This window comes from Camarhynchus parvulus, chromosome 1 (assembly GCF_901933205.1).
Source record: "Camarhynchus parvulus chromosome 1, STF_HiC, whole genome shotgun sequence".
Lineage (NCBI taxonomy): Eukaryota > Metazoa > Chordata > Aves > Passeriformes > Thraupidae > Camarhynchus > Camarhynchus parvulus.
In genome coordinates this window covers 31,296,301-31,323,798 of record NC_044571.1, presented here as the reverse complement: position 1 = coordinate 31,323,798, position 27,498 = coordinate 31,296,301, and the positions used below count along the sequence as shown (strand labels likewise).

Here is a 27,498-nt window from a genome sequence, read left to right as displayed (position 1 = left end):
ATGACACAGATTTAATGAGCCTATCTTAGCTTAACCCTCTTCATGTGTAGTGTGGAAGGAGAGAGGCTGCAGTACCACACTCAGAAGGCGCTGGGGAGGGATTTGTGCTCCAAGCTTATCAAACCCAAATAATTCTGAGGGAGTTCTGCTGACTTGAGGATGAACAGCAATGCACAGAAATGCTTTGGTACAGATAAAGCCATCTTCCTTAAGTGCCAACATCCATGAATGCATGTTTCACTGCAATAAAATAGGTAGGTAAATGGTCTCCTTTCCTGACCTTTTTACACAGACTCTTCCTTTAATAATACAGAACCATAAATCTTGCAGTAAGAGAAGACTGTATATTTAATATCTTGGATAAACTACATTTTATGACTGAACTTCATCTCTCTTGTGATTGTTAACTTTCTTCCAGTATATGCAGAGCTGAGAAATGAAGCAGCTTTTTCTAAGAATGTCTTACAATCTTGGCATGTACAGCTTCATTCTACTGCCTTCCAACAAAGATTCCCACGTTCAAGTGGATGTCCTTTAGTATTTTGGACTTCAACAAACAAGCCATATTCAGTTCATCAGCACCTACAATTGCAGAAAGGCACTTCTAGGTATCTGTAACAAAAAGATAAATGAACTGTGCATTGCTGGGTAAATACTACATTTAATGGGCCAAAGTCTGAGCTTGCTGTTATGAAGCAAGACTACAGAGAAGAAGTGAACTGATGGATTCCCACTGTGCAGGGCACTGCACAAGAGATCTGTGACATAGCGACAACAGACTTCAGAGTCACCTTCACTTTCTGCACAGTGAGTGCTCTGCAGGTCCCTCTCTATAATGTGTGCTGGTTACACTCTCCAGTCAAAGACCAGTTGTGCTTACAACACACATCTGAAATGAAGAGTGGAACAGATGGGCTGTGAGGCAATGACCATTTATTAAACCTTCACACAAAATAGGGAGAATTTATCTGTGCATTGTTAGACATTGATGATATCACTTTTGTCCTGGTGAATCTGAAATGCAGCTTTGCTACTGCAATAAATATTTGCCTGAGACATTTCCATAATTCAATCCTATTTGCAGTTCCTTGGTAACAATTCAGTGCCGGTGCTCGTTATTTAAGAGGTTTTTTCCTCCTTTTTGCTCATCTTTTTTCACAACTATAAACTCTGAGGCTACCAGCCGAGTACTGTACAGCTGTTAATGTCCTGCACGACAGAGAGGACAGCAGAGGCTGTCAGCACCGCCACAGGCTGAGTGGGAGCAGAACCCTTTCTCTGTAGAGCTCAATGGCAGACAGCACACACTCATATTCCCATCCACTGCCTTAGAAGCAACACTGCCAGGTTGGCTGGGTTTTTTCCAAGAGAAGAATTAGACCCTATACACCCAGAAGCACATGCTAAATAAAACATTTTTTAATTAAAAACACGGCAGAATTTAAGTTCACAAGGTCTCTGTGAAAGCAAAGAAACATGACCTTCTACTTTCTCTAAACTCTGACATCTGTACATAGACAAACTAATTACCCATCACTATAAACAACCACAGACAGTTCCTACCTCGTCACTGGATGAGCCTAAATGCACCTGCTCCCTTTCCTTTAATCATAAGCCAACTCCTACCCTGAAAACGCCTTCTTTCAATGATTAAAGAGCTACAAGACAAGTGCCAGTAATAAAGTTACTTTTTTTTCCTTCTGTAATCTAATCTTTGCCCTGTAGAAACTGCTGATGAGAGCTCAGTTCCACTTAAAATTTACATAAAAACAATCCATATCATGTTGCATGGAAAAGGACTGTTGCCCCAGTGTTTATTGGCATGGTGATACCAAGACTGAGAAATTACTCTGATGCAAAAAATGATGTACAGCCTTGTATCAGCATCAAACAAGCTTTGATGCATGGTTGCTATTTTTGGAAGCTAATGTTTGGTGAGTGGTAAAGCAAATGAACTTCTTAATGATGACAAATACAGGAGAATGTACAGTACTGAGTAGAGAACATGATGTCCAACCAAACAAAGATTTATGGGTGATAGTTATGGTACCTAAGATTTATAATGGCAAAATAAGAGAACAGGAAGAGGTTCTGGAAGATCTTGTGTGTCTACCTGGAATAACAATTTACTTTCAGACAAAAGATGGAATGTACAGTCCACTACATGCTTCTAGCTGATACTAACATTGCTTTGGTATTTATACACAGATTAAGTGTAAGACATGCATTACTTTATCACATTTAAATACAATTTTAAAAACTATAGAGAAAAACTTGGGTTTTTAACTAGCGTGAAAATATTCAAACAATTAGTGTTTATATTGTTGGGGTGTTCCTATAGACTCCTTTTTATATATGGGGTGGTTTTCAGCTAATTTTATGGCAAAACTGGCAAGGTGATGTTTCCATAACTAAAATTTCATTGTGCTCTTAAATGGTTTTGAATTGAAAAGATGTCCTATATAGTAACCTAAGATCCATTAGTGGCAATTAAAATTGAATACATTAAATATACTATGGATAGTAAAGTATGTCAACAGAGGCTAGCATAATAATGAAAACAATACATTAGTGGTATTTCAGGTCTCACGTCTGAAAATATATTAAAGAGAGGGAAAAGTCACACAATTTATGGCTAATTTCAGGGTAGAGGATCAGTCAGCATTTTGAGAGATATTTGAGGAATGGGAGAGGAAAAGCCACAGCCTTTCAGGGCAAGAAAGCACTGCCTGCTGAGCTCGGCCTTGCTGCGGGGAGCCGGGCTGGTGGGAGCACAAGGCTGCTCACCTCACTCCAATTCACACCTTCGGGAAACTCGGACCACCGGCCGCGGAGGAGCCGTTTGTGTACACGGAAACCCGTGTCCCACTAGGTACGGGTGGCCTCTAAATTAAGCGCCTGTTTTGCTTCAGGTTCAGCGTCTCCCGTCGCTGTGCTCGCAGACAAACAGCCTCCGGACAAGGCGCGGGGAAGGGAGCGAAGCCCTGCCCGCTGCCCAGCCTCCCCCGACGGCAGCGCCCGGGGCTCGACCCGAGGAGCCGCTGCCCGGCGGGTCCCGCTCTGCCTCACTCACCTGAAGCCCGTGAGGGGCGGCGCGGCCCTCGGCGGCCCGGGGCGGCGGCACGGCGGTGCCGGCAGCGGGGAGCGGCGGGGAGCGGCGGCGCGGAGCCATGCGAGCCGCGGACCTGCCGCCACCTGCCCGCGGGCCGGCCCGCTCCGCCCCGGGCCCGCCGGCACCTGCGGCCCAGGGCCCGCCCGTGGCCGCGGGGCCAAAGAGGAGGCGAGCCCGCGGCCCTGCCCGGGCAGAGCGGGGTGCGGCGCTCAGGTGTTGCCACCTCGGCAAGACATTGACCGCGGCCGGGTCACAGGGCCACGCGGGGGTGAGGAGGAGCAGGAGCGGCCAGGCGCTGAGAAAGAGCGATTTCAACATTACAACTTTCCGCCTCGGCTTTTCTTTCCCCCTTCGCCTACCCTAAGTGGCTTAAGGTAGCGACGGGCCATCTCCAGGTTGTTTTCTCGAGCGAGTGTTGGAGGTGGCGGGGCAATTGAAGCACGTAGTCAGGATCCTTGCTGTGGTATCTGGTGAAAGGCTTCGGCTGAAGGTGCTTACATCTGGGAACTGTAGTGCCCTTGCGTCTTCAAATGCAGCGTTTCAAGCTCAGCTTCTATGCTAGAAGTGAGAAAGGAAGGCTGGACCAACTGACTGAAAGAACTGACCAAAATAATACTGGGTAGTTGGTTCCCCAGTTCGGCGTCTTATGTATTTTAATAAACTTCTCTCAAACTTGTGAGTTCTGGTTTCAACATGAGCGCTTCTTTTTTTTTTTTTTTTCTAAGGAGTCTCTTCCGTGTAAAGTCAGTGAGTCTGAGGACAGCACTTTTGGATAGGAAATACAGGTGTTGCCTGATAAATGAATGAACGCCACACCACACTGACTTGCAGTCCAAGGTAAAAGCATTAGAGTGAAAAATGCTGTGGAGGTTGCTTGTTTCTTAGGGCACTGATAAGGGAGCCAGAAATGAAAATGGAAAGCTAGCGCACACTGACTCAGTCTTAAAATGAAAAATCATTTCAACACTACTTCCAGAGCAGTCACTGTTGGTCAAAAAAGAAATTCAATTATAGGTTTTATTTCTGCCAAGTAGCATTGTTTTAAAAATATTCATGCTATGCTGGCAAAAGTGATTTTATAAAATATTTCTATGTGCAGGAAAGACATACCCTCATGTAAAGCAAATCTGAGAAGTACATTGTTCACTTGCTGGGTTGCACTGCAACTCTGACAACAAAGACGTTTTCTGCTTTGTGTACTCTATATAATTGCTTGGGTGTAGGCTGCATTCAAGATAAAAATGTTTGTTCTTCTCCCACCTCAGGAAATAAAAGCACCAAAAATACAACATAGATGAGAAGCACAAGATAGGAAACTTAAAACTAAGCTTAGACTTTTGCATCTGCTGAAATAAATTATTAAACTGCTTCATGGATTTTAATAAAAATCAAATTACAGTATATTAGAGAGTAAGGTAAAAAAAAATCCATTGGAAGGGACCATAATTTCAGGCCATAGCTTTATACATAATGTTTTAATTACAAACCAATATTGTTTTTTCAAAGTTTATTAATAAAAAATCTGATCCTTGTCATGAAATAAGGCTGTGTTTTGATATATTAAATCCAAGTGGAGTCATATGAAAATTTCATCCATCTTATCAAGCTCTTTTTCTTCTGTTTGGAAAGTGTCCAAAATGTAAAACTAACTGAAATATCTTTCCACGTGTTCAGATAACAGTGCATGTTAATACTACAAAGCTATGTATGATTCATTCATCTCCATTTCACTTACTCCCTCTGCTGGGAATTAGCGTGAAAGTTCAGTGGATCAGAGGGAAGATCATTAAGAGTGCAACATACATTAAAAATCCTCTTTTGCTTCTTTTAATAAAAGATCACACTTTTTTACAGACTCTCCAGTCTGTATCATTATATCAATTTGCATTTCTTGTTGCAGGGCTATTCATTCCAAAATGATGATGAAGGAGAAGCTAATGCAAATTAACTAGTTAAATATGGAATATATACTAATGTATCATTATAACTGCCAATATAAAAGATTAAATAAATACAGAAAAGCAACTGAGTAACAGAACTGCTAAACTGTACCTGATGCTGATAGCCATGTTGCTAATACCCCACTGCCTACACTGACACAGACAGGATTAGCTGGTCTGAAAAAAAAGGGGGTAGAAAGGGATAGAACAAAAAATTCAGTTGTAGTTCTACCAAAGACTACCCCATAACATGAACATTTTTTCTGCTCAAAACCACTTGCTTTAACACTGACAGCAGAATCTTAACTCTGATTACATGTTGCTAAAGTTCAAGCTTTATTAGTGACTGGAAAGAGGAAAAAGAAAAGATGGAATGATGGCAGTGGTCAACAAGGGGTGAACAACAGATGTCATATTGTAATGGAGATACCACTCTGTGTCCATACATCCTGCTTCTTCTAATATGCAGAAAAGATAATGATGAGAACAACACCAGAGATACTGAATTCTTTCTTTTACAAACCCTGTAAACCAGTTATGCTCAAGTGAAATACCTTCTACTGGGAAGTGGGGACAGTTTCCATTGCCACAGGTAAGAAAACTTTGTGAGAAACAACTCTATAACCAGTAGCTAAAAATTATCATGAATACTTTTACAAATACTATAGGTTTCTTTGTTATGCAAACCACAAGATTTTAGGTCATAACAGCATAGCTGAATTTAAAATACTCTTATATTTTATAAAACCACAAATTGTATTTCCAGGTTTGCCTATGTAAAAATATTGTGGTAAGAGGCAATTTAAATATAAGTATAAAAATGAAGTATAGCATTGTTCACAGTTGCAAATAAGTGCCACAAATGCAAACAAATGATAAATAGATTTTTTTGGTGTAGGTCTGTTTCCAGTCAAAATATTGTAACTAAGCAATGACAAGAAAATCACAAGTAACCCATATCATGAAAAAATAGATACTATCACAAAATGTGTAACACATTTCAGGCTGGGCATATACAACTCCTGGCTATTGAAAAAATTAAGATGTACTATAGATTAGAGCATTTACAATCAAAAGTAAAGAACTGTATAAACACTGAGCTTATTGGCCTTTAATATCCAGTCACGGTCTGAAGGCTTTTAGAATATACTATTGGGGCAGTGCATACAGTTCCCAACCAACAAACACTGTTCCATTCCTCTTGGGCTATTACTACAGACATTGCCAACAAGCAAATTTATTGTCAAATAAAACATATCGTTTGCAAACTTCAGCAAATTCAATTATTTTTCATTTTTTTCTTTCTTTCAGTTTCTGAATTAGATCAGACATAGGGGGATTGCCACTACAGTGATCCTGCTCCCTGAATAATATACTCACTTGAATGAGTTTTTTTTCTTAATCATCAAAAATTATGCAGCAATTAATTGCTGTCAGAAGTCACTTGAAGTCTGTATGTCATCACTGTTGACAAAAGTTCCTTTGGCACCATTCCATGATATTATAATCCCCTTGCAATTTTCCTGCAAAAAAATGAAAGTTTTCATTTCCAAAACATTTTTAAGGAAAGGCTAACCCTAATAAAAAAGGTATTACTTTACCAGAGTACTCAAGAAAAAGCAGGTTTATACATCTTGATATTTATAATCTCATATTGCTTTATTCCTCTCTCCATAAGAGAAGAGTTTTTAAGTCAAAATTGCTTAAGAATCTTCTGCTTTTACTTTGTGGGTGAGCACCTAGCCCCTCTTTACCGACTTCTTTATTATGTTACATGGAAAAGCATCATCATTGCAACTAAAGAATTACATCTTAGGACATGGGCTCTGCACAGCATATTCACTCCAAAAAAACCTCCTTTTATCTGTACTAAGTTCATCTAATATCTGCTTCTCATCTTCTAGATGATAGGGTATTAGTTTTATAGACCAAGATCACATATCTCAAACTGTTTTGTGATCACCTTCTAGAAAAAAAAAATCAATATGACAGTATGATTGCAAAACAACAAATCTCTTTCTCATCTTCCAGGATAATGAAATTATCATCTCTCATTCTGGGAAGAGTGTACAATATGCCTTTTAATAACTGCATAATGAGGCAATGGTTAATATCATTATGTCTGCTCCTACAGTCTTTATTTATTACTTGCAAGCAGTCTCATTAACACTGGTGATTGCTGATATGACTTCTGTGGCTGTCTGCCAAATAAGAATGAAGAACCAGAACCTCCAAATTAAAATCAGCTCACCTGTATTGAAAAATATTGTTACTCTCGTGGAAGATAACTCTAAAATTTATGTTGCACATATATATGTATACTTTAATTTTTAAAAAACATTATTAATGAAATTATTTTAGAGGCTTTTTAAAGCCATCTGTTCCTGAAAAGCAACACAGTTACTTTATTTCAGTATTAGGAGCATTGCTATGGATTATGCTGTCTTTAATTATAACTCAGACATGTATGTTAATGTTGAGCAGTCAGCTTATCACAAAAAAAAAACCCTTATAAAGGAATATATGTGCAAGTTTATGCTTAATCCATTATTGTGACCAACATGCCTTGCAAAAATAAACCAGAGACCTAATAAATACTTGTATGAAGATAGCAAAAAGGATTAATCTAGATGTGGATTCTGAAAGCATTTGGAGGAAACTTCCTAGACTCTTTAACAGTCAATCCAGATCATTTGACAGATTAGATTTTATTGTATAAAAATGTCATAGCACATTTGATGTGTAAGGCAAGTTTGGACTCCTACCACCTAAGGAAATCAGACAGAAAAGGTCTTTCCCACCAGGTCTGCAACACAAACTGCAGGGCGCATCATTTTCACTTTACTGGAGCAAGGACTCTGGTACAATAAATACACAGAGAAAGAGGGAATAATAAGAAAAAAATTACTGTCCAATTTACTTCTGATATTACATCCTCCATAGAATGAAAAGGTGACTGCCTGCCTCATCTCCCATCACAGAGTGTCTGCTGAAATAGCAGCTGGAAAGAAGGAAGGGCATTAATTGTGATTCCAACACTACTATCTCATCATATTTCTTGTATGATGCAGAGTCACAGCTAACTGTGGAAGAAGCCTCTCCAGTTTCTAGCAGTGGTTTCTACAGTACCTTTTTCAATCCCTGATGACTTATCTTAAAGTGGCTGGAAAATGAGATGTCCTCTCCAGGAAGATTCTCCTGGAATAGTAGTATACTACTTAACAGGAACTTACACCTAGATCATATTTCATCAATTCCCCAAATATCTATTTTAAAAGTCTTAATTCTGTGATTCTGATGATTATTACACCCAAATATTTGCATTATTATTCTTGCTTTTACTCTCAGGCAAAATTCTACATTTGTTTTTATTTTGTTATGGTCTTAATAAATTTTCTAACTCTTTCTAGAGTTAGCAGAGAGGGAAATCATCATTCATAGATACTTCAGACATTTCTACTATTCCATCTCATTCTTCATTGACACTCTTAAGTTCTTGACATAAAATTTATCAAGAACTTCAGGTCTGTGGACATTTAAGCAAATATGCAGATCCAATGTAAATCACTTATACAAAGCAGACATTTCCAGGTTCAGATCTCTGCTCTATTTTAGGACAGCCTTTTATAACAGGCCATTTCATTCATCCCTGTATCACTATACTACACAAACCTGATAAATTCTTTCAATTTAAGCTTTTAAAATGTAGCACATACTGCTAATGTTTTATTTATTATTGCATTTTTTTAATGAAAAAAATCCCAAACAATTTAGCATAAACAAGTAACCAAGTAGTGCTCAAGGGATTTAGCAACCTGGTTTAATGGAAGGTTAGAACTAGATGGTCTTTAATGTCCCTTCCAACCCAAACCATTCTAGAATTTCAGGATTCTCTAAGTCTGAAACAACTTTAGTTCTTCCCATGTAGCAAAAAATAAAAATATAACAAGGACTTGGGTGAAGAAAAAAAGTTATGAATTATGTTAGTTATTACGTATTAATTATATATCTTGAATTCTCAAAAATGGAAAATAACCAAACAGAAAAATTGAGTTCATTGCCATGCAAAAGCTACATAGATTTAATTAAGAAAAACTTAGCTTAAAACAGTCTGAAAATTTTAAACCTAGCTCACTTACTTCATTTTTAGTCTTTAAACTCATCATACCCTAGGCATGTGCAAAAGTCACATAAGGCCAACCAGGATAAAAAAGCCCAAATCAAACCAAAACAGAACACCAAGCAAAAATCCCCCACAAAGCCAGGGAAAAAAAAGGAACATTAAGCAAGATAGGAATTTAATTCCTAATCTATCTTGTAGAAGATTAGTCTTCATTTGTTATTTAGCCAGTTTACTTCTTAGAATGGAATTTTATCACCCTGGAAAGGGAGTAATGCAAATAGAAAAAGCGCCATAATTGTTAGTGCGGTGACTACATGGATTGTTTCCTCTTCTCTTTGTAAGTATCAAAATAGAAGAAACTGTTATGGTAGTTAAAAGTAAATGAAACTGTTCCAAATTACACAATGTTTCTTTCAACATATTTAAGAGCTACACTGTACTCAGATGAAGGAGGAGTAGACACAATTCTATCAGAGGAATGAAGACTCCCTGTACTTTCTATCAAGGAATGGCAGTAGCTAAAAAATAATTGTCCTGCACAGCTGTGTCTTCTTCCTAAGGGCACCAGAACCAGCTCACTGACCCGAGGAAACTTGTCTCTTATTATTGGGAGCCATTTTTAATACTTAGAGAAGCCTTTGATAGCAAAGATTAGTCAAGCGCCAAAGGAAATAATCTCAGTGAACAAATTAAACTTGGAAGTACATAATCATCTCAAAAGCAAGCCATGAACTAAGACTTCTTCCCCTTCCACTGGCAATATTTTTTATGTATGCTGTCAGCTTCTAAATGTTATTTTAAAAGGAAATGCAGTTTTCATCATATATTTCTCTGAAAGACAGATTAGTGAGTCTTTTGTATTATTCCCTTACTGAGATTTATTTCTACGTATCTATTGTCTCAATTTTTTTCTGAAAGACAGAAGATATCCATGGTAACTGCAGGTTTAAAACTAAAAAATGTAAACACCTCCAGGGAGGAAGAGCCTAATTTTAAGGTTATACAAAAGTAAGAACAGTGCTGCTTGCAGTATTCCTGTGCTGTTTGAGTTGGCAAGGCCAGTGGACTAGAGTCTACTGAAGTGCCCTGAAACTGATGCATATTTAAGAGATGCTAGAATCCCCAAAGGGAAAGTTGCAAAATGGAAGTCCAGTCATTTGGAATGCAAGAGATGGGGTCTGGATATTAGTTCAAACCATAGCTCCTGCTTCTGGCTGTATGGGAAGGAAGTACGTGGGATTGGATAATCCATTGGAAAGTTTTGAAGGTACATACTTTTTGGGATCCTGGTTTCAGCCTGTCAGTTGTTTACATTAAGGAAAATCTAGTCTGTGTTGGATTGGAAAGCTCCTAGATAGGGTGACTACAACAACCCCTGGGTTTCAGTGTGGCTCAGCCATTACCACAGACCTACCTCTGGAGTGGACCACTGAAGCAGGTCACTAAATCCTGCTGGGGAATGATCACATTCAGACTGCCTCTGGGAGCTGGATCTACAACAAAAGCACTTGGTCTAGCAAAAACAGCCCAGCAAGCCCAACAGTCCCTGTGCTTGGTCACCACAGCCAGGCCAGGACAATAATTAAAACCTGTTGTTTCCACAGGAGTCCAAACTGCTTCTGCAGTCAGAGAGATGGGAGGGATGGAGAGGTGCTTTTCCTGGCTGGTAAAGAAAAAGCCAGACTGATGGATGAAGCCTCCTGGTATCACTGTTTTGGTGCCTATTCAAGGTCTGACAATGTTGGCACTTCCACCTCCCAATTTCAGGCATTATTTCATTCTGCACCAAGGCAGTAAATAAGTAGGACTAGTCCAGCCACCGTTATAAAAAGGATAGCATATACCCACATCAAACTAAGAACAAACCATTCACTACTCACAGCTGTTGCTTCCATTATGTACTAACATGATAATATTAATGACAGTATTTTTCTTATATGGCAAATTTTCTGGTTTTTGCTTGCCAGTGGCAGAAAAATTCTTTGGCTCTGAGAAGGTGCTTAATTTCTTCCCACAAAGAAGGTGATTGTCCCAGAGATGTCCTCTTCAGACCCTTCCTCCTTACTTATGAGAGAACAGAATATCAACAATTTTCTAGTTAAATTAGATACCTCATTCTCAGACCTGTGCTGTAATCACATCACTCTGCTTCTTTTAGCTCGCTGTTTTACATATCCAAAATAATACCCAAAACTGTAATATTTTATCCTCAATACATCCATGAAGTAGAGAAGTATTGTTTTTTCAAAGATAAGAAGACTATTTTATCTTGGTAAGACACCAAGACTACATAGATAAATTAATGCATGAAGCAGGACAAGGACCATTCTCTGGTGCTGTGGCCAAACCATGTGAAATAGTTCCTATATGTTGTTAAACTCTCTTCTTGCAAAATTAAATATATATACATATATATATATATATATATTTGTCATACTGCCATTTGGGAACCACCCATAGCACTTCAAGTAGTACCTGGGAAAATGGGGTTGGTACAGGCAAAAATCATTCCAGAGTTGCAGAGAACGAGTAGGATATAAAGTAGTATAAATGACTAGTCACCTGGATGTTCACTATAGATCAAGGCAGGCATCAGTATAAATGAGTGAAGAGAGATGAGTACCTTCAGGAAAGTGATCCACCTCATCCTAAACCAGGCTATTCCAGAGGGTAGTTAATCTCACTCTGTCTCATTCTGTTGGCTACACATGCAACCTACATAACTAATTTAGACAGCATGTGTAACAGCTGAACAGACTAAATTTAGTGACATGAATAGTCTCCGAACACATAGGAGATGTAGAGCAGTGTAAACCCAAACTCTGTTGTTTATCTGACTAATTAGCCTCAGTCTGAGTACTATACTGCATTTCACCCCAATTAGCTGCAGGAAGCACAATACAAAAACATATACTTGCCTATCAGAGTGCTCAGTCCCCAGCTGTGTTTTGGTGATATCCAGTTCTGAGTCTAACTGAGCTGCTCTGTTTCTGAGGTAAAATCTTGATTCTGCACAGCACTCTGAAGTCCATACGCATTAATTAGATAGCAACTGTAATTCTCGAAGCATGTAGCCACATGCAATTATTCAAAATCAAAAGGGCAGCTATACTATGCAAATGAGATTAGGAACATTTTTTGGAGCAAAATATAACACTATGAAAGAGAATCTATTAGGGCTTAGCTGAGAAATCCAAAGCAGGTTCTTGGTATCTTCTGCTATTAATATAGTCAAGGCACATTGGCCATTTGAAAATGCAGCTAGATATAAGACTATCTCTGTTTAAATACACTTGGAAATTATGAGAAAAACTGCAATACTCTCCTGGTCATTTACTCACAGATTATTTTCTACTAAAGCAAGTTGTTCCTTGTGAACCTGAATTTCAGAGACTTTCTCTTGGTTTGCTCTCTGTGACTGAAATTCCTTCTCACAATTGGACACAAGAGAAGATTCCAGGTTTTTCATAGATGCTTTTTCATTTCCCAGTTGTTTTCTCAGAAGGTCCATTTCAGAATGGTTTGATTCACATTTGCTCTGCAGATAAACAAAAATTTAAAAAAAGAAGTCTGGGATCAATGACAAAATTAATTTTCACTGCAAGATGGGTGGTTAGTTTTATATTTTCCCAGTCAAAATCCTCTGTGAGATTTATAAAATCATCCAATGTATACATCTTAATATAAATATACTTAATACAAATGAGAAAATGCTATTAAATAGATGGATCAATGGATTCTGTAGACAGAATCATTAATGAAGAGGAAGGAAGTTTCACATTTTGTTGAGGCAAGAAGCTATTGATTAACTGTTTGCACACAGGAAATAACATGTGGTACTACAAACCGGTACCAGCATCACCAGCAGAGTGAGATTACACTTATTTTACTTACAGGAGCATCAAGAATAAACTGGGGGGAAAGGGAAAATTACTAAAATCCAATCAAAGATATTAAATATCTATAAATCTTTGAGGAACCTAAAAAAGAATACCCAAAAAACCTAGTATATTTCACTGCAGAGGGAACAATGGACATACCTGATACATAGCTACAAACACACATTTAAAAAATAATTCCAGAGACTGAGAATCAGGAAAATCAGTATTGGATCAGCTACAGAGACAAAGGAAACTGCCTGTTTCAATCTTAGTATAAGTAAACTGGATGCTATTTTCTCTTCATCTTTTCATGTATGCATTGTAGTCTGACTAACTGAATCTGGGGTGCTGCAACATTTTATCTGTATTTTACTCAAGCCTAGCTTACATTAAGCACAACAATGATCAGCCAAAGGTCGTGGGAAATCTATGAACTGGGACATCTTAACAAACTCTCCACCTCTCCAGCACATTTCTCAGAAATTTCAGAAGATAACCATTTGTGTGTTCAAACGAGGAAGAACTAAGATCATAGGCCAACAGAAGGGGGGAGGAAAAAAGAAAGATAAAGGCAAGAAAAAAGCATTTGTCACTTATCAAAAAAAAGTCTTTTTTTTTTTTTTACCAAACTAAACTGAAAGGTTTCTTCATTCTGAAAGATCCCATTTTCTATGTCACTCAAAGATCTAGTTCCTTTGCAGAGAAACAGTTTTGATATTCTACATTTGTATTTCAGGAAAAAAAAGAATACTGAAAACTGTAGACGGAAGAAGATACAGGAAAATAAACAGTATTAGAAACATTGAAAGAATAATATTATTCAGAATCAGGTTTAGTTTCCACTTCTGAATATAAATATGCTGCAATCTAATAATGCAGATTCTGTGCTGGAATACTGTGTAAAGCAAGAGCCTTATCTGAAGGTTATACATGGCTAATGAAAGACTACTGGCTGAAAGATACAGAAAAATTAGTGAAAATTTCCTAACTTCTGACTTTTCTCCAACTCTCCAACTGCATTTCTTTTCCTGAAACTGTTGCTGTTCTCCACAGTCCCAGAAATCCCCTTCACAGAAGGATCCAGGGAGCCTTAGCCATATTAGATCTCATAAAAGTTTCAGATAAATGTCTTATGCTGGAACTCTTTCATATCAAAAGAATCATAGAGGATTTCACAAGGATACAAAAAACATCACACATATTTGGCTGGAATGCATAACCAACTGCAAACAGCAGCTTTACCCACTCTGCTTCCAAAAGTCATAAAGGTTTAAGAGACTGCTGGCAGCCTATAAAGAACAAGAAATTATCTCAGCTGGAGCAGAGGATGGACAGGTCAGTAATAGAATCACACTGAAAATACCTGAATAATCTGAGTGTGTATGAACAACTTTTCAAAGTTTATCCAAACTGAATTTTAAAAAATGTGCGTATCACATAATAATTTTGTAGTTTTTGTAAAAATCAAGATCAACAAAAACTGATTTCCAAGGGAAATTAAGAAAATATTAAAGATATTGGTACTTCCCAAATTAGTCAATCATTTTAAAGTCCACACCAAGTTTCATTGCTAACAAACAGCTTCAGCTATTCTGCTTACCTAGTGACTAGATGTAAAATCCAAGATATCTTTCTTGAAAACAACAGTAATTTTTAGCCCTGACTTTTGAGTGTTCATAGAAAAGTCCTGCAAAGCAGTGAAGCAGTGTCCTTTTCAAAAAGTGTTCAATTCATACCCTTTGAGGAGTAAGCCCCTGAGAAATGCCAAATTAAATATTGAAAAAATTGAAAAAGTGATCATTCATAATCCTAAAGTATATTTGGATCCCTTAAGTGTAATATTAACATAAACTTATTTTTCTAATATATTTCACATACCCTTTCTACCTTCTCTGCTGTGGAAATTAAATGCTAATTTAATCATTCTTTGATTGCATCTACTTTAATGCAAAGTTCTGGTGTAGATGTGGCATTTTCAAGTACAGAGACTCTCTCCTAATGTATATTTTGAGGCCCTCTGCCCATTTTCACAAAAGAGTTTCTTAAGGCAAAAATAGGAGACTTGTATGCTGCTTCTGTTGTTAAATGATACAGCAATGCAGTATAAAACTACTAAAAAAATAATTGAAACAGCTTCCAAAATCCTACAAAATATCTCTATATAATCGTGGCAAATTTTAAGAGGCTGCAGTAATTTATTCTACAGTAAACTTTAAAGTTATTTCTTTACATAACTCCTGTATACAAAAATTAGAGGAGTTCTTGCTTCTGACAGCAAAATCATCATCTGCCATTTTAAACTCTATTCTTGGAATTCTACTCCTTTTGCAGAGTTAATAAGGTTGAAAATTCTGCCATGGACCACATTTTATTTTCAGATGAGATCCTCTTTAGCGATAAAATTTGGTTTTGTATGTAGATGATCTGTGGATGCTGAGATTCTGTCAGTCATATTTATACTGCTGTCACCTGTAAATTCAGGCATGACTAAGAGATGAGAGTCACATTAAAGTGGAGTCCACAAGGCAGCAGCAGCAGGTCTGACTAAAAGCATTAAGAATTTTGTACACTTTAAATTAACATAACCTAGGTTTTTCCTTTTTGAAAAATGCCTGTACTTTGCCCAGTGATATTCCTGGTCAGCCACTTTCAACTCCTTAAGTTTCAGTGGGTGGCAGAATGAGTGTGGGAGGTTAACAGAGCAAAGTGAGAGGTAAGGCACTGTGATCTGCTTGAAGGATTTACTAGAAATGACATCCAAAGTGATTATTTTATGGGAGCACATCACATTAATTCTAGCTCTGTCTCACCACAAAAAAAAGCACAAGGAACACAGAGCACTACTGAGCACATTAAGATTTTTGAATAAGTACTTCTGTGTTTTAGATATGTGCCTTGCACATAACTGTATGAACTGGAATACGACATTTGGAATTGACCCAGTATGTTGACATAGTGTTCATGAAGAGGCCCGTTCATTCCTATACTTAATAGCAGGCATGTGAGAAGGATTAGAAAGATGAAATGTCTGCTGGTTTCAGGCTTGTTGGACAAACTAGAACCATGTACCTGTTTTATTATATCTTCAAGGAATGCCAAAAATCTGCCACACCACCCCCTCCTGTGCTGTTTTGCTATTGCTGTGTTCTCATCCACTTTCTGAACAGCAACAGTTTGGTTCCTCTAGAGTATCTAATACCCTTGAGTAGCCTTCTGTGGGATTCACGTTCTCTGAACCTCAGAGAAGCAGTAAGAGAAGCAGAGAAAAAAATGATCAAAACAATTCCTATCTCAATTACTGCTCCGGTGTGGTTCACAAGTGGAATGCATTGTGGAAGAATGTTTACCTGAAGGGAATTGATAATTAGATTCTGGTGTGAGTGTTTTGATTCACTGATCAATTGAATCCGTGTGTGTGTGGGACGACTGTCGGCTGACAGTCACGAGATTCTGTGCAGTGGAGTGCTTGGCAATTTAGATGTAATGTAATATAATATAGAATAAGATAGTATAATAAATTAATTCATTAGCCTTCTAATAAGATGGAATCCTCCTCATCATTCCTCCCAGATGTTGGGCAAAAAATATCACCAATAGCCCTCAGCAGCTTATGTGATGTTCAGGAAGCAGAGATGATCTGCAACAAAAATTGGAGAGCCCCCAAACCGTGTTTGTATGCTCACAACGTATTTCCAAAGCCAAGCTATGAATTTTTCTTAAAGTTCTTCAGATTTTCAAGTGGGAAGAGGCTCTTTGGGACATCTAAAGAGTGGAAAGAAGGCTGAGAAGCTCAAAGCAAAAAGAACAGGGACAGGAAAGTGACAGGTGACAAAGTACTTGATATGATTCAGGTATACTGAGTGGAGTTGTGTATGACTTTATGCCTTCAGTGATTCCAAACCACAAGAGCATTTAATTTTTTTATTTTCCTTGAATTTTTTAAAATAATTTTTTCCCAAATGTGACTAGTGGAATTCTAATCATATTATATAAAGTAAAATGGATGCAGTTCATGGTGGAAAATCTCCCTGAAATAGAAATGGCATTAAACATAATTTTAAAATATTATCAGACCATTTCAAGGGTGAACTACAGAAAGAATGATTTCAACTCACTTGCTCCATCTGTGTTTTAAGGGACTCTATTTTCCCTTTCCAACTGTGGCTCTCAGACTGCACTGATCACTGCCAGTCTAACAGGAAAAGCCTGTTTCTGCTTCGTGGCATTTTGCTTCCCAACTTTCTCCTTGATCACAGGCTTTGTGATAAGAGCTCACAGCTCTCTCTCCTAACACATAAAGCTTATTTATTTAATAATTTACAGTAAGCTCCAAAAAACAGGGATATTTATAGACCTACAGATATGGTATTGGATATACTCTTTCCACTGAAAATTCTGCCATTTGGTGAAAATATTGAGAGACTTCTCAAGAACCAGAGTTTTGTCCAAGATGAGCAGATTTTAATGATCAATAGACATCTGTTAAGAATGGCTAGGTTAACTAGACATACAAGGTATAGCAATATACTGCAGTAATACTTCTTTTTACTTTAGTCCTATAAAATAATAAAGAGAAAAGAGTTCCAAGTTTATATATTATTCCCTGTCTGATTTTTTAAGTTTAACAAACACACAAGTGTGTGTGTGTATACATATATATATAAAACCACAATGAAATATTCTACACCAATTTTGTACTGCAAAGCCAGCCATGAAAATGTGTCCAAACTACTAAAACCAAATTAAGGGAATGCAAATGAGTTTTGGTTTGGGAGCAAATTCTTCTATAGAGATATCTAAAAATTTAATTTTTTGTTAAAAACCAACAGTTTTAATTTGTACAGTCATTTTAGACTTCAGCACATGCTTCATCCTGAAAATATCTCTGTTTGAACCCTGGGTTTTCAACTTCATATCATCAAGCTCAGTTTGGTACTCTACTAGTTTTTTATATAGTACCTATGAAGAAAGTTTTTTTCCATAAGGTTTAAGTATACTGCTTGTACCTTAAAAAAAAAATAATTAGTGTGTATCTAAGGTCTATGGCTTTATTAACTGGTTTTTAAAGGCTATGTGAAATATAAATTAGGTGTATTTTTATAAACCAAATTTTTCATTTGTGAAAAATATTTTTTTACTTATAAATAATGCTAAATTGTCTTAGGAAGAAGAAAAATGTCTGTAAAGGAATGTAACAGCTAAAAATAAAAAACCAGATGGTTTATTTAGCATCTAGATTGTCATAAAAAACCAGCCTGTCCCATTTAACAAGCAGAGCTCAATCAACTCCATCTCTTTTTACATTACAGTTTTTTAAAAGCCTATACTTTTAAAAGTAGAAGACAGATAAAAAATTAAGTAATTTAATTATTATGTAATTGCTTACATGGTAATTAATCAAGTGGTTATCTCCCAATCAGGAGAAATAAAGCCACAAGTATTAGGAGAAGAGACACAGAACTTCTGAGAACTATTGCTTGAGAAAGTGAACAGAAGAAGGAAAAAGAGCTGCAGAAAGGCTGTCTTCAACTGCACAGTTCAGAAATTGCTTCTGTGCAAAATTGCTAGGAGAACTCAGATGCAAGAACTGGGGGAAGGTGAGGTAGTGTGAGGAAGGCTCTGCGGAGAAACCCCTGTTCCTGTTGCAAAAAGGCTGTGAGTTACTGAGAAAGGTGTTCTGGAAAGTTTCCAGTAAACCCAAGCAAAGAAATGATAATACTTTAAATACTTGGAGTAACACTTCAATTAATGGAAGGGCCTGGAGGAACCAATACATATTCCAGAGGCAATTCTACTAAAAAGTACTTCATCCTATGATACTAAGATTTTTTTGTTTCCCACTGCTTCTGCAAGCATCCAGGTATTGCAAAGAAAACTGTGAACCTTTCAAAAGTAGCTGAGAGCACCAGGAAGCTGCATTTTGTACCAGCTGACATCATCCTTATAGAGTGTGATTTCAAGAGAAGGTGAAGAAGCGATTTCCTGGAGAACCTTTGGCAGTCAAAGCCATTACCAACCTCACCTTTTCCAGGAGGGCACTTAAGAGAAAAAATTAGTATGTTTGAGAGAAAAGATATTTAGAATGCAAGTGGTCTCACCTAAACTTTCGTCTCACCTAAGAATTAAACACCTGATCTAAATCCATTAGCTATACTACTTCTACAATGAAGGGAGAGAGGTAAAATTAATCACTTTAAAAATTGGGGTGGGATCAATCTCCTGGAGGACTTTTCTTCACTTAAAAGGGACCCGTAATGACTTAAAAGTTCTATGTACCGGACATCAGGTACAGTTAATTTGCTCCTTTAAAACTGAGTAGCATTTCTAGAGGAAGAGAAAGTCAAGTGAGCAGTAGAGCAAGTGCACAGATCAAGTACCAAAAAACCCAAATGAAGGCAAGAAGCTGAAGAAAAAGAAGAAAACTCACATCACCTACAGAAGCGACGAACTCCTACAGGTATTAGGATACGTTTCTTGCTGCCTGGAAAAATCAGCGCAGGAGTATTGTGTGTGCATAAGATGACTCTAGAAATATTTTAACTACTTTCACCAGGAACTGCACAAAGATAAATAACACAGTAGGTAATGTAAGGCTGTATTATAACCCACTATTCCAAGTATCTTCTACCCAAAAGTAACTCTTGAAGAAACATAAATACATGTTATCACTGAAACTTACATTTGCCAGAGCTCTGTCATACAATTTTAAAATGCAAAAAGCTTTCAATAATGAAAGAAAACAAGAGTTTTGCATTTAAAATGTTAAGACTTTCAGAAGTATATTTATTTGCATTCAATGCCTTTTCTTTCAACCCATAAAAAAAGATGACAACAGAATATGAAAATTAGCCTATTGAATTTTATTATAAAAATTGAATCTGTCACTCACCAGTTTTTTTAATCTAAATGCATCATTTTCTCTTGGCTAAGTTGCATTTCAAGTTTTTTTCTTCACAAGGTTTCACTGAATCTCTGAAACACTCAGTTCTGCTGTTTCATTCAATAAACTGGAAAAGAAGAAGCATTAAACAAGAGAATTCAGACACTGATATACTATTTTTTTTCTTTCAGAAAGGTCATTAAAATTGCAAAAGATAGGAAAAATGAGATTTTTATGTCTATTTTAGACTGTTTGGGATATTTTATTAATGTTAAAGTTAATTTCAGTGCATTAAATTCTGAATAATTGTGTAAAGGATTACAGAAAAGTAAGAAGAATTCTTTGCAACAGGTGATTATAAGAAAGTCACAAAAATAATTAAAATAAAAATCAATCCCTGAGACATCTATTGGAATGCCTGATCTGTTTCAAGTTATAGCCAAGTGATCTGTTCAAATGTAGTAATATTCACGATTCTCACATAGTTCAAGAAACTGAAAAGAATCATCAGTTTGGTTTGGGGATGTAAAGAAAAAGATCTTCCAGTAGCAGCACCTAGTTTTCAACAATTCAACAGTGTTCATAAATCTGACAATTTATTATAAAGCAACACTCACTGACATATTTTTTATTCCCTAAAGGGTTTGATCGAGTCTAGTCCCACTATGCTTCTGAACATGACTGGGAACTCCAGTTGAGCAGCAGACAATAAGCCCTACACAAAGATTCAGTTTTACTTCCTCTCGTGAAAAGGCTGCAAGAGGAAGAAATGGGTCTTTAACAACACGACATTTGCCAGTTTATGTGTGTTTACCTATTTTTATTTTTTAGAAATTAAAATAAAATTATTCATATGATATTTACCAAAACCCATCAATCCCTGTAGTTTCTAATAGAAAGCTCCTAACTCTAAATTAAATGAATTCTCCTTTTTCACTGAAGGTGATTTCCACCATACCATCATATCAATAAGACAAGAACATTTACATACAAATAAGCAATGAAGAAAACAATTTCATTCCAAAATGTAGGATGGCTATAAGCAGCTTTCATAAATCTCTTTCCCTTATAACAGTTACAGAAACTAGTGAATATAGGTGTGGCAGCAGCTCTCTGGCTACAGAGAGCAGCACACAGCTTTCCCAGGCCTTTCTGGGAAAGGCTGTGAGAAGATCAGAGAAAAGAATGAGAAACAATTTTATCTTTACTTGCTGCACCTGTTGTTGTGAACATGTGGAATGTGTTATGGAGATTTGTTTACCAAAAGGTAGTTTTTAATTAGCCAATGGTGATGATGTTTAGATTGGAGGACCAATTATGTCCAGGTGTATTGTAACTGTCTATAAAAGCAATGGGTTTTTTAATAAGAATAGAATAATAAAGAGATTGATCAGCTTTCTGAGAATCATGGAGTCAATGCTAATTATTACTGGTCAGGGGCCCGCTGTGGCAAGACATAGGCTGGTGTTACTAGTCAAATTAATACAATTACATACTTTTACTTACCTAAGAGAAGCATATTCAGCTTCTTGTCAACTCACTCAGTTTCAGAATCCAATCTTTTCTTGTCAATCTTTTCATCTCAGTTTCCAGAGAATCAATGGTGTCTTTCATCAGTGCCACTTTAGACATCTCTTCTAACTGTTCACTATCTAACTACAAATATAATCAAACACTAACAGCTGGCAAAAATAAAAGGAGTTGATTTATAGAATTTATTTCAATTTTTACTGTTTTTAGCACAAATCTTTTGCTGAAGAAGTGTCCAAGTATCTCATTTACTCAACTATCAGTTTACTGAAAATAGTTGGCAAACACCTGAAATGTGACTTTCACATCCTTTGAAGGTAAATCGATTTCCCATCTTTTAGATCTCTGGGAATATTTTCATTTATTCATACACATTTTTGGTTGGTAATAATGCCCAAGGGCAAAATTGTTTGCCATTGATCAACATTAAAAGTTTTCAGTGCAAATTAACATGAAAGAAAACATTGTTATGAGTGTGTGAAAGGAGAAATCATGGTTTGGGACACAACATGACCAATAATGGCTTTAGGTCTCTATTAAGTTACATGCCTATGTCAATAACCAGGTAGAGAAATCACTGTAAAACACTTGCATAAAGCACCATGTAACCACCATGTAAAGCACCAGTTACTACCATGAGGCCTTCAGGTCTGTAGCTAAAACAAAGAACAGATCCAAAGCCTCCTTCACAGACTCCAACAAAGCTGGTTTGAAATCTTCAGTCTAAAGAAACCTCTATATTTTTATTAAAATGCTTACACTTAACATTCTTGGATTCAATTCAAAGGATTGTCCTTTCTAAATTATTTGAAACACAGCTTTTAAAGTACAAAAATTCTCACCTCATCCCTCTCCTCCTTTACCAATTTTTCTGTACTAATTTCTGTGTTACTATAATTAAAGGTCAGGCCTCTAAAGAGCAAGTCAGTACACCTGTGCTATATATTAGCTTCTTCAATACCAGTGCCACAAATTTCATGTTGATGTATTGCACTCAAAGGGTACCAAAAGAACTGAAGAAATAAGATGATGTACCTAAAACAGGGCTCCCAATATCACTACACATCGTATGTAGGCGTGTGATTAAAGTTAATTTACTACTCAGAGCTATTTCAGCCTACAGTGTATTCTTCATATCAGATGCACTCTATTTAATATTATAAACTGTGGTATTATATTTATAAGCTTGGCAGGATTTTAGAAGGCTGAGGCGGAAAAAGAAGATAAACCAGAATTTATAACCATAAGATCTAGAACAAAGATATACTGCAGAAATCAATGTTAATTTATTTAAAAATCAAGTTCTACCAAGACTGAAAGTAAATTTAGGATTTATATTCATTATATTAATGTTTCCATTTTCTATTTCAGTGCCATTTGTTAGCAAACAATTGCACACACAAGTAACTTAAACCCTATTAAATATGACTTGCCAGAAGAGTGCAATTACATTTAGCTTTGAAGCATCAGGTCTTTGTAATGCACAGTCATAAGATAATTCACATTTGAATGGACTCCAGGTCTCTAGTCTAAACCCCTGCTCAAAGCAGGGCCAGCTCCGAGGTCAGGCTGCTCAGGGCTTTGTCCAGTCCAGTGTTGAAAATTTCCAAGGCTGGGGACTGCTCAACTGCCCTCATGAGAAGCAAGTATTTCCTTGTATTCAGCCTGAACCCTTCTGGCTTCAATGGATGCCCATTGTTGCTCATCTTTCCACCAAGCACTACAGTAAAAAGCCTGTTTATGACTTCTTGATGTCATACCTACTGGCAGGTAGGACTTATGTCCCTCTTAAGCCACTTCTACTCCAGGTGAAACAAGCGAATCCTCACCTGGATATAAGATCCCTGTGGGTAACACTGTCAAAGCTTGGTATAATCTTAAAACCACAGGATCACAGAATGGTTTTAGTTGGAAGGGACTTTAAAGACCATCTTGTTCCACACCTCCTGCAATGGGCAGGGACATCTTCCATTACACCAGGTTGCTGAGTGCTCCATCCAGACTGGTCTTGAACACTTCCAGGGATGGGGCATCCACAACTTCTCTGGGCAGCCTGTTCCAAGGCCTCACCACCCTCACAGTCACAAATTTCTAACTTGTATCTAATCTAAACCTGTCATCTTCCAGTTTAAAACCATCCCCCTCGCCCTGTCACTACATGTTCTTGTGAAAACCCCCTCCGCAGCTCTCTTGCTGGTCCCCTTTAGGTACAGGAAGGTGCCAAAACATGTCCCCAAAGTCCTCCCTTCTCCAGGCTGCACAACCCCAAGTCTCTCAGCCTGTCTTTGTAGGAGAGGGGCTCCAGCCCCCTCTGATCATCTTCATGGCCTCCTCTGGATTTACTCCAACAGGTACATGTCATCATTATGTTGGAGACTCCAGAGCTGGCCACAGCTCTCCAGATGGTGCCTTACCAGAGCAGAGTAGAGGGAAAAGAATCTTGGTGAATGACATCCACTGCTCTCAGCCTGTTGTTTCCTGATAGAAGTCTGCCTGGTGCTGCAGGATTAACCAGGAACATCACCTGCATTATATTTACAATTCCATAAATAATTATTTTCCCTTACATTGTGAATAGTCATTAAAGCTCTTCAGTTCTCTGTTCCAAATGAGCCTTTTCATTAAAAGAAGTTTCTTGGGAAATCTTTATCAAATAACAGCAACAACAAAATCCCATATAAACAAGTCTCAACTCACCAAAGACTTGTAAAGCAATTAATTCTCAGGACTAGAAGAGAGATCCTTAGCAACTTTAATTACACTGCTGGGTAGTTTTCATGTTTAAATAACCTGTGGGGTGGGGCTGAGGTAGGATGGGACACACTCAAACCTGTAACTGCTTCCTGAGGCTATCATGTTCTGTAGGCATCCTTTGGCAATCTGACAGTGCTGTATTCCTTTCTAGCTCCATGTGTCTGAATACAGCTTAAGCTGTTACAGGAGTGATGCTTTTAGGAGTCCTGGGGCATTTTATAACTTCCTGACAAAGCTGGGAAATCTCCTCTTGTGCCTGTTTTTGAAAACAGTTGAATAATAGAAACATGGAATAGATAATATATTACTGGGTCCTGTGGCTGGCTAGAGCATCCCAGAAACTGTGAAAGCATTTTCAATTCAAGACAGCACTTACAAACTTGTATTGAACTCACAGATTCAAATCACAGAATTTCCATAAATTTTAAAAAATATTTTTTAAACAAATACTTTGCATTCTTTCTTTTTTCTTTTATATGAAGCCAAAAATATATTTTTTTTCTCGCACATTACCTTGTTCAATTAATCACACAAATATAAATAAAATGACCTGTTCATAAAGACTGAGAATTTTGTCTCTCTCAACTGTTAAAACTTTGAAGTTACCCTGAATTTCTGCCATGACATTCATTCATTTCCCATGTTGACCCAAGTTCTTCACATTCTCTCAATATTTTCAAGACTTCTGGATCAGAAACCACTCCCTTAAAGAATATGGTGATATAGTGTTAAAGCAAAGAAACAAAACTTGAAACACTTATATCTGGTTAGGAAATTTCTATTATTGGCCCATTTCCATTTTATGCATCCTTCTGTTTACAATCAACTAGTTTTTCTTCCTGGTAGTTACAGCTTTAGTATGTTAACATGAGATATAGTCTAAAAAATATATTCCTCTTCCAGAGTGACTTCCCAAGCTCACCAGGACAGATGACTTTTTTTTTTATGCTGCCACAAGTAGAGATTTACTTAGGACTTGAGAATGTGTTTCTTAATGCCTTCAACAAATTCTCAGTCTCACATTTATGGCAGTCTCTGTCCTTTTCCAGTGACTAAATAAAGGCATCAAGCCTCAAGGTGATCCCCTTGCTTTATTTCATATTCTCTTTGTAACACAACCTGAATTAGCATAAATGAGAGAGTGCATGCACTGAAATAAAACTTTTGTAATTATTGATACTTCAATGTAAAATGGATAAATATACTCTTTAAAATGAAGATGAAGCAAAAATCTAATTAAAATAAATATCCATATAATACTTTAAAGTAACTTCCGAATGTCTCTATTTTTTTTTTTTTGTTACATTGCAAACATGTCTGAATGTCCTTGTAATATGTATCTAACAAGAAAGAAAGGGACATAAAAGCTAAATGTTAATTAACTTGAAATATATCTGTTTAAAACTAAGGGTAGATTTGTTCTGGAATATCTAATGAATTTTTAAATATGATAGAAAGTAGGCCACCATGTTTGTTTAAGGTCCATGAAAGGTGAATTTTTGCAATGGAAATAAAGTAATGTGCAAGTAAGCATTGTTGAAATCCAGAAAGTCATGTAAGAGCCTAAAACAGATTCTGAACATAAACTGCAATTCAGAAATTCAAAATTGCACATCAAATCCCATTTGTTTAAGAGTAAACTAACATAATTTTGAGTCACTACAAAGAGTAATTTCTAAAAATTGATTCCTACAATCAATTTTGGCATTCATACTAAATAATCATGTCCTCGGAGTATCTCTGATGATAAAGACAGCCTAGATCTCTATTACAGTCATCATCACTGCTGACATATCATGTAGATTAGGTGAATCCCAGCCTAATATACTGTTCTCTCTGAAAGAGTCACTCAGGTTCTGCAGTTATACGCATTTCCCTAGCCCTAGGGAAGGGAACAGATCACAGCAATCAAGCAATTGGCACCTTCAGTACTTCACTGACCATTGAGGACTCAAATTTACACACAGAGTTTACACACACTATTTGCTCACTCACAATACTACCTTTACCAGCTAGTGAAAGTTGGTTTCCACTTTTTGGAAAACATGATAATATTTATATATCCTAAAATATATACTTACACTACACTTGCCATATAGTGGTAAGAATTTACTGCTGTGACACATTTCACCACTGATTTGAAAAGAAATATGGAAGACCCAGGGAAATACAGGCCAGTAACTCTTGCCTTGGTACCTGTCAAGATCATGGAGCAGATCCCTCTGGAAACTATCCTATGGCACAAGGAAAATAAGGAGGTAATTTGTTGCATTGTTGTGAGGGTCCCCAGGATGAGGTGAGAGATGAGAATTTGACTCCAAGTTCTCAGAAGGCTGATTATTATATTAATTATATTATATTATATTATATTATATTATATTATATTATATTATATTATATTATATTGTATTGTATTGTATTGTATTATATTATATTATATTATATTATATTATATTATATTATATTATATTATATTATATTGTATTATATTATATTATATTATATTATATTATATTATATTATATTATATTATATTATATTATATTATATTATATTATATTATATTATATTGTATTATATTATATTATATTATATTATATTATATTATATTATATTATATTGTATTATATTGTATTATATTATATTATATTATATTATACTAAAGAGAGAGGATACATCAGAAAACTAGAAAGGAATTATCCTAAAAACCCATGACTGACCAGAGAGTCCGACATAGCTGGACTGGGATTAGTCATTAATTAAAAACAATTCACATGGAACCAATCAAAGATGCACCTGTTGGTAAGCAACCTCCAGACCACATTCCAAGCAATCAGATAATTATTGTTTACATTTCTTTTCTGAGGCTTCTCAGCTCCTCAGGAGAAGAATCCTGGCGAAGGGATTTTTCATAAAATATCACGGTGACAGTACTTAGTGGCAGACAACATGATTTCACCGTGGCAAATCATGCCTGACAAATTTGGTAGCCTTCTACAAGGGGGTTACAGCAGTGGTGTAAAGAAAGTGGTGAGGAAAAAGCAACTGCTATAATCTACCTGGGCTTGTGCAAGGCATTTGACACTGTCCTGCACAATGTCCTTGTCTCTAATCAGGAGAGACATGGATGTCACAGATGGACCATTCTGTGGATAAAGAATTAGATGGATGGTTGCACTCAAACTGGCCAATGACTCAATGTTCAGGTGGAGACCTGTGGTGCTCCTTAGGGGTTGATATTGGACTGGGGCTGTTTAAGACCTGTCAGTGACATGGAC

At 36.8% G+C, this 27,498-nt stretch overlaps 1 protein-coding gene across 1 annotated transcript; it reads right to left on the bottom strand.

Annotated features, from left to right (window-relative positions):
* Positions 1-2,914: 2,914 nt before the first annotated feature.
* On the bottom strand, positions 2,915-26,955 carry TSGA10 (testis specific 10). The gene is given in 20 exon segments (XM_030946866.1): positions 2,915-3,407; positions 12,094-12,169; positions 12,172-12,194; positions 12,517-12,719; positions 17,172-17,239; positions 17,242-17,340; positions 17,880-18,015; positions 19,963-20,004; positions 20,006-20,063; positions 21,443-21,476; positions 21,479-21,496; positions 21,499-21,592; positions 23,552-23,573; positions 24,055-24,110; positions 24,297-24,476; positions 24,771-24,840; positions 24,842-24,920; positions 25,143-25,300; positions 25,302-25,339; positions 26,941-26,955. Coding segments are annotated over 20 exon segments (1,962 nt in total).
* Positions 26,956-27,498: the final 543 nt, after the last annotated feature.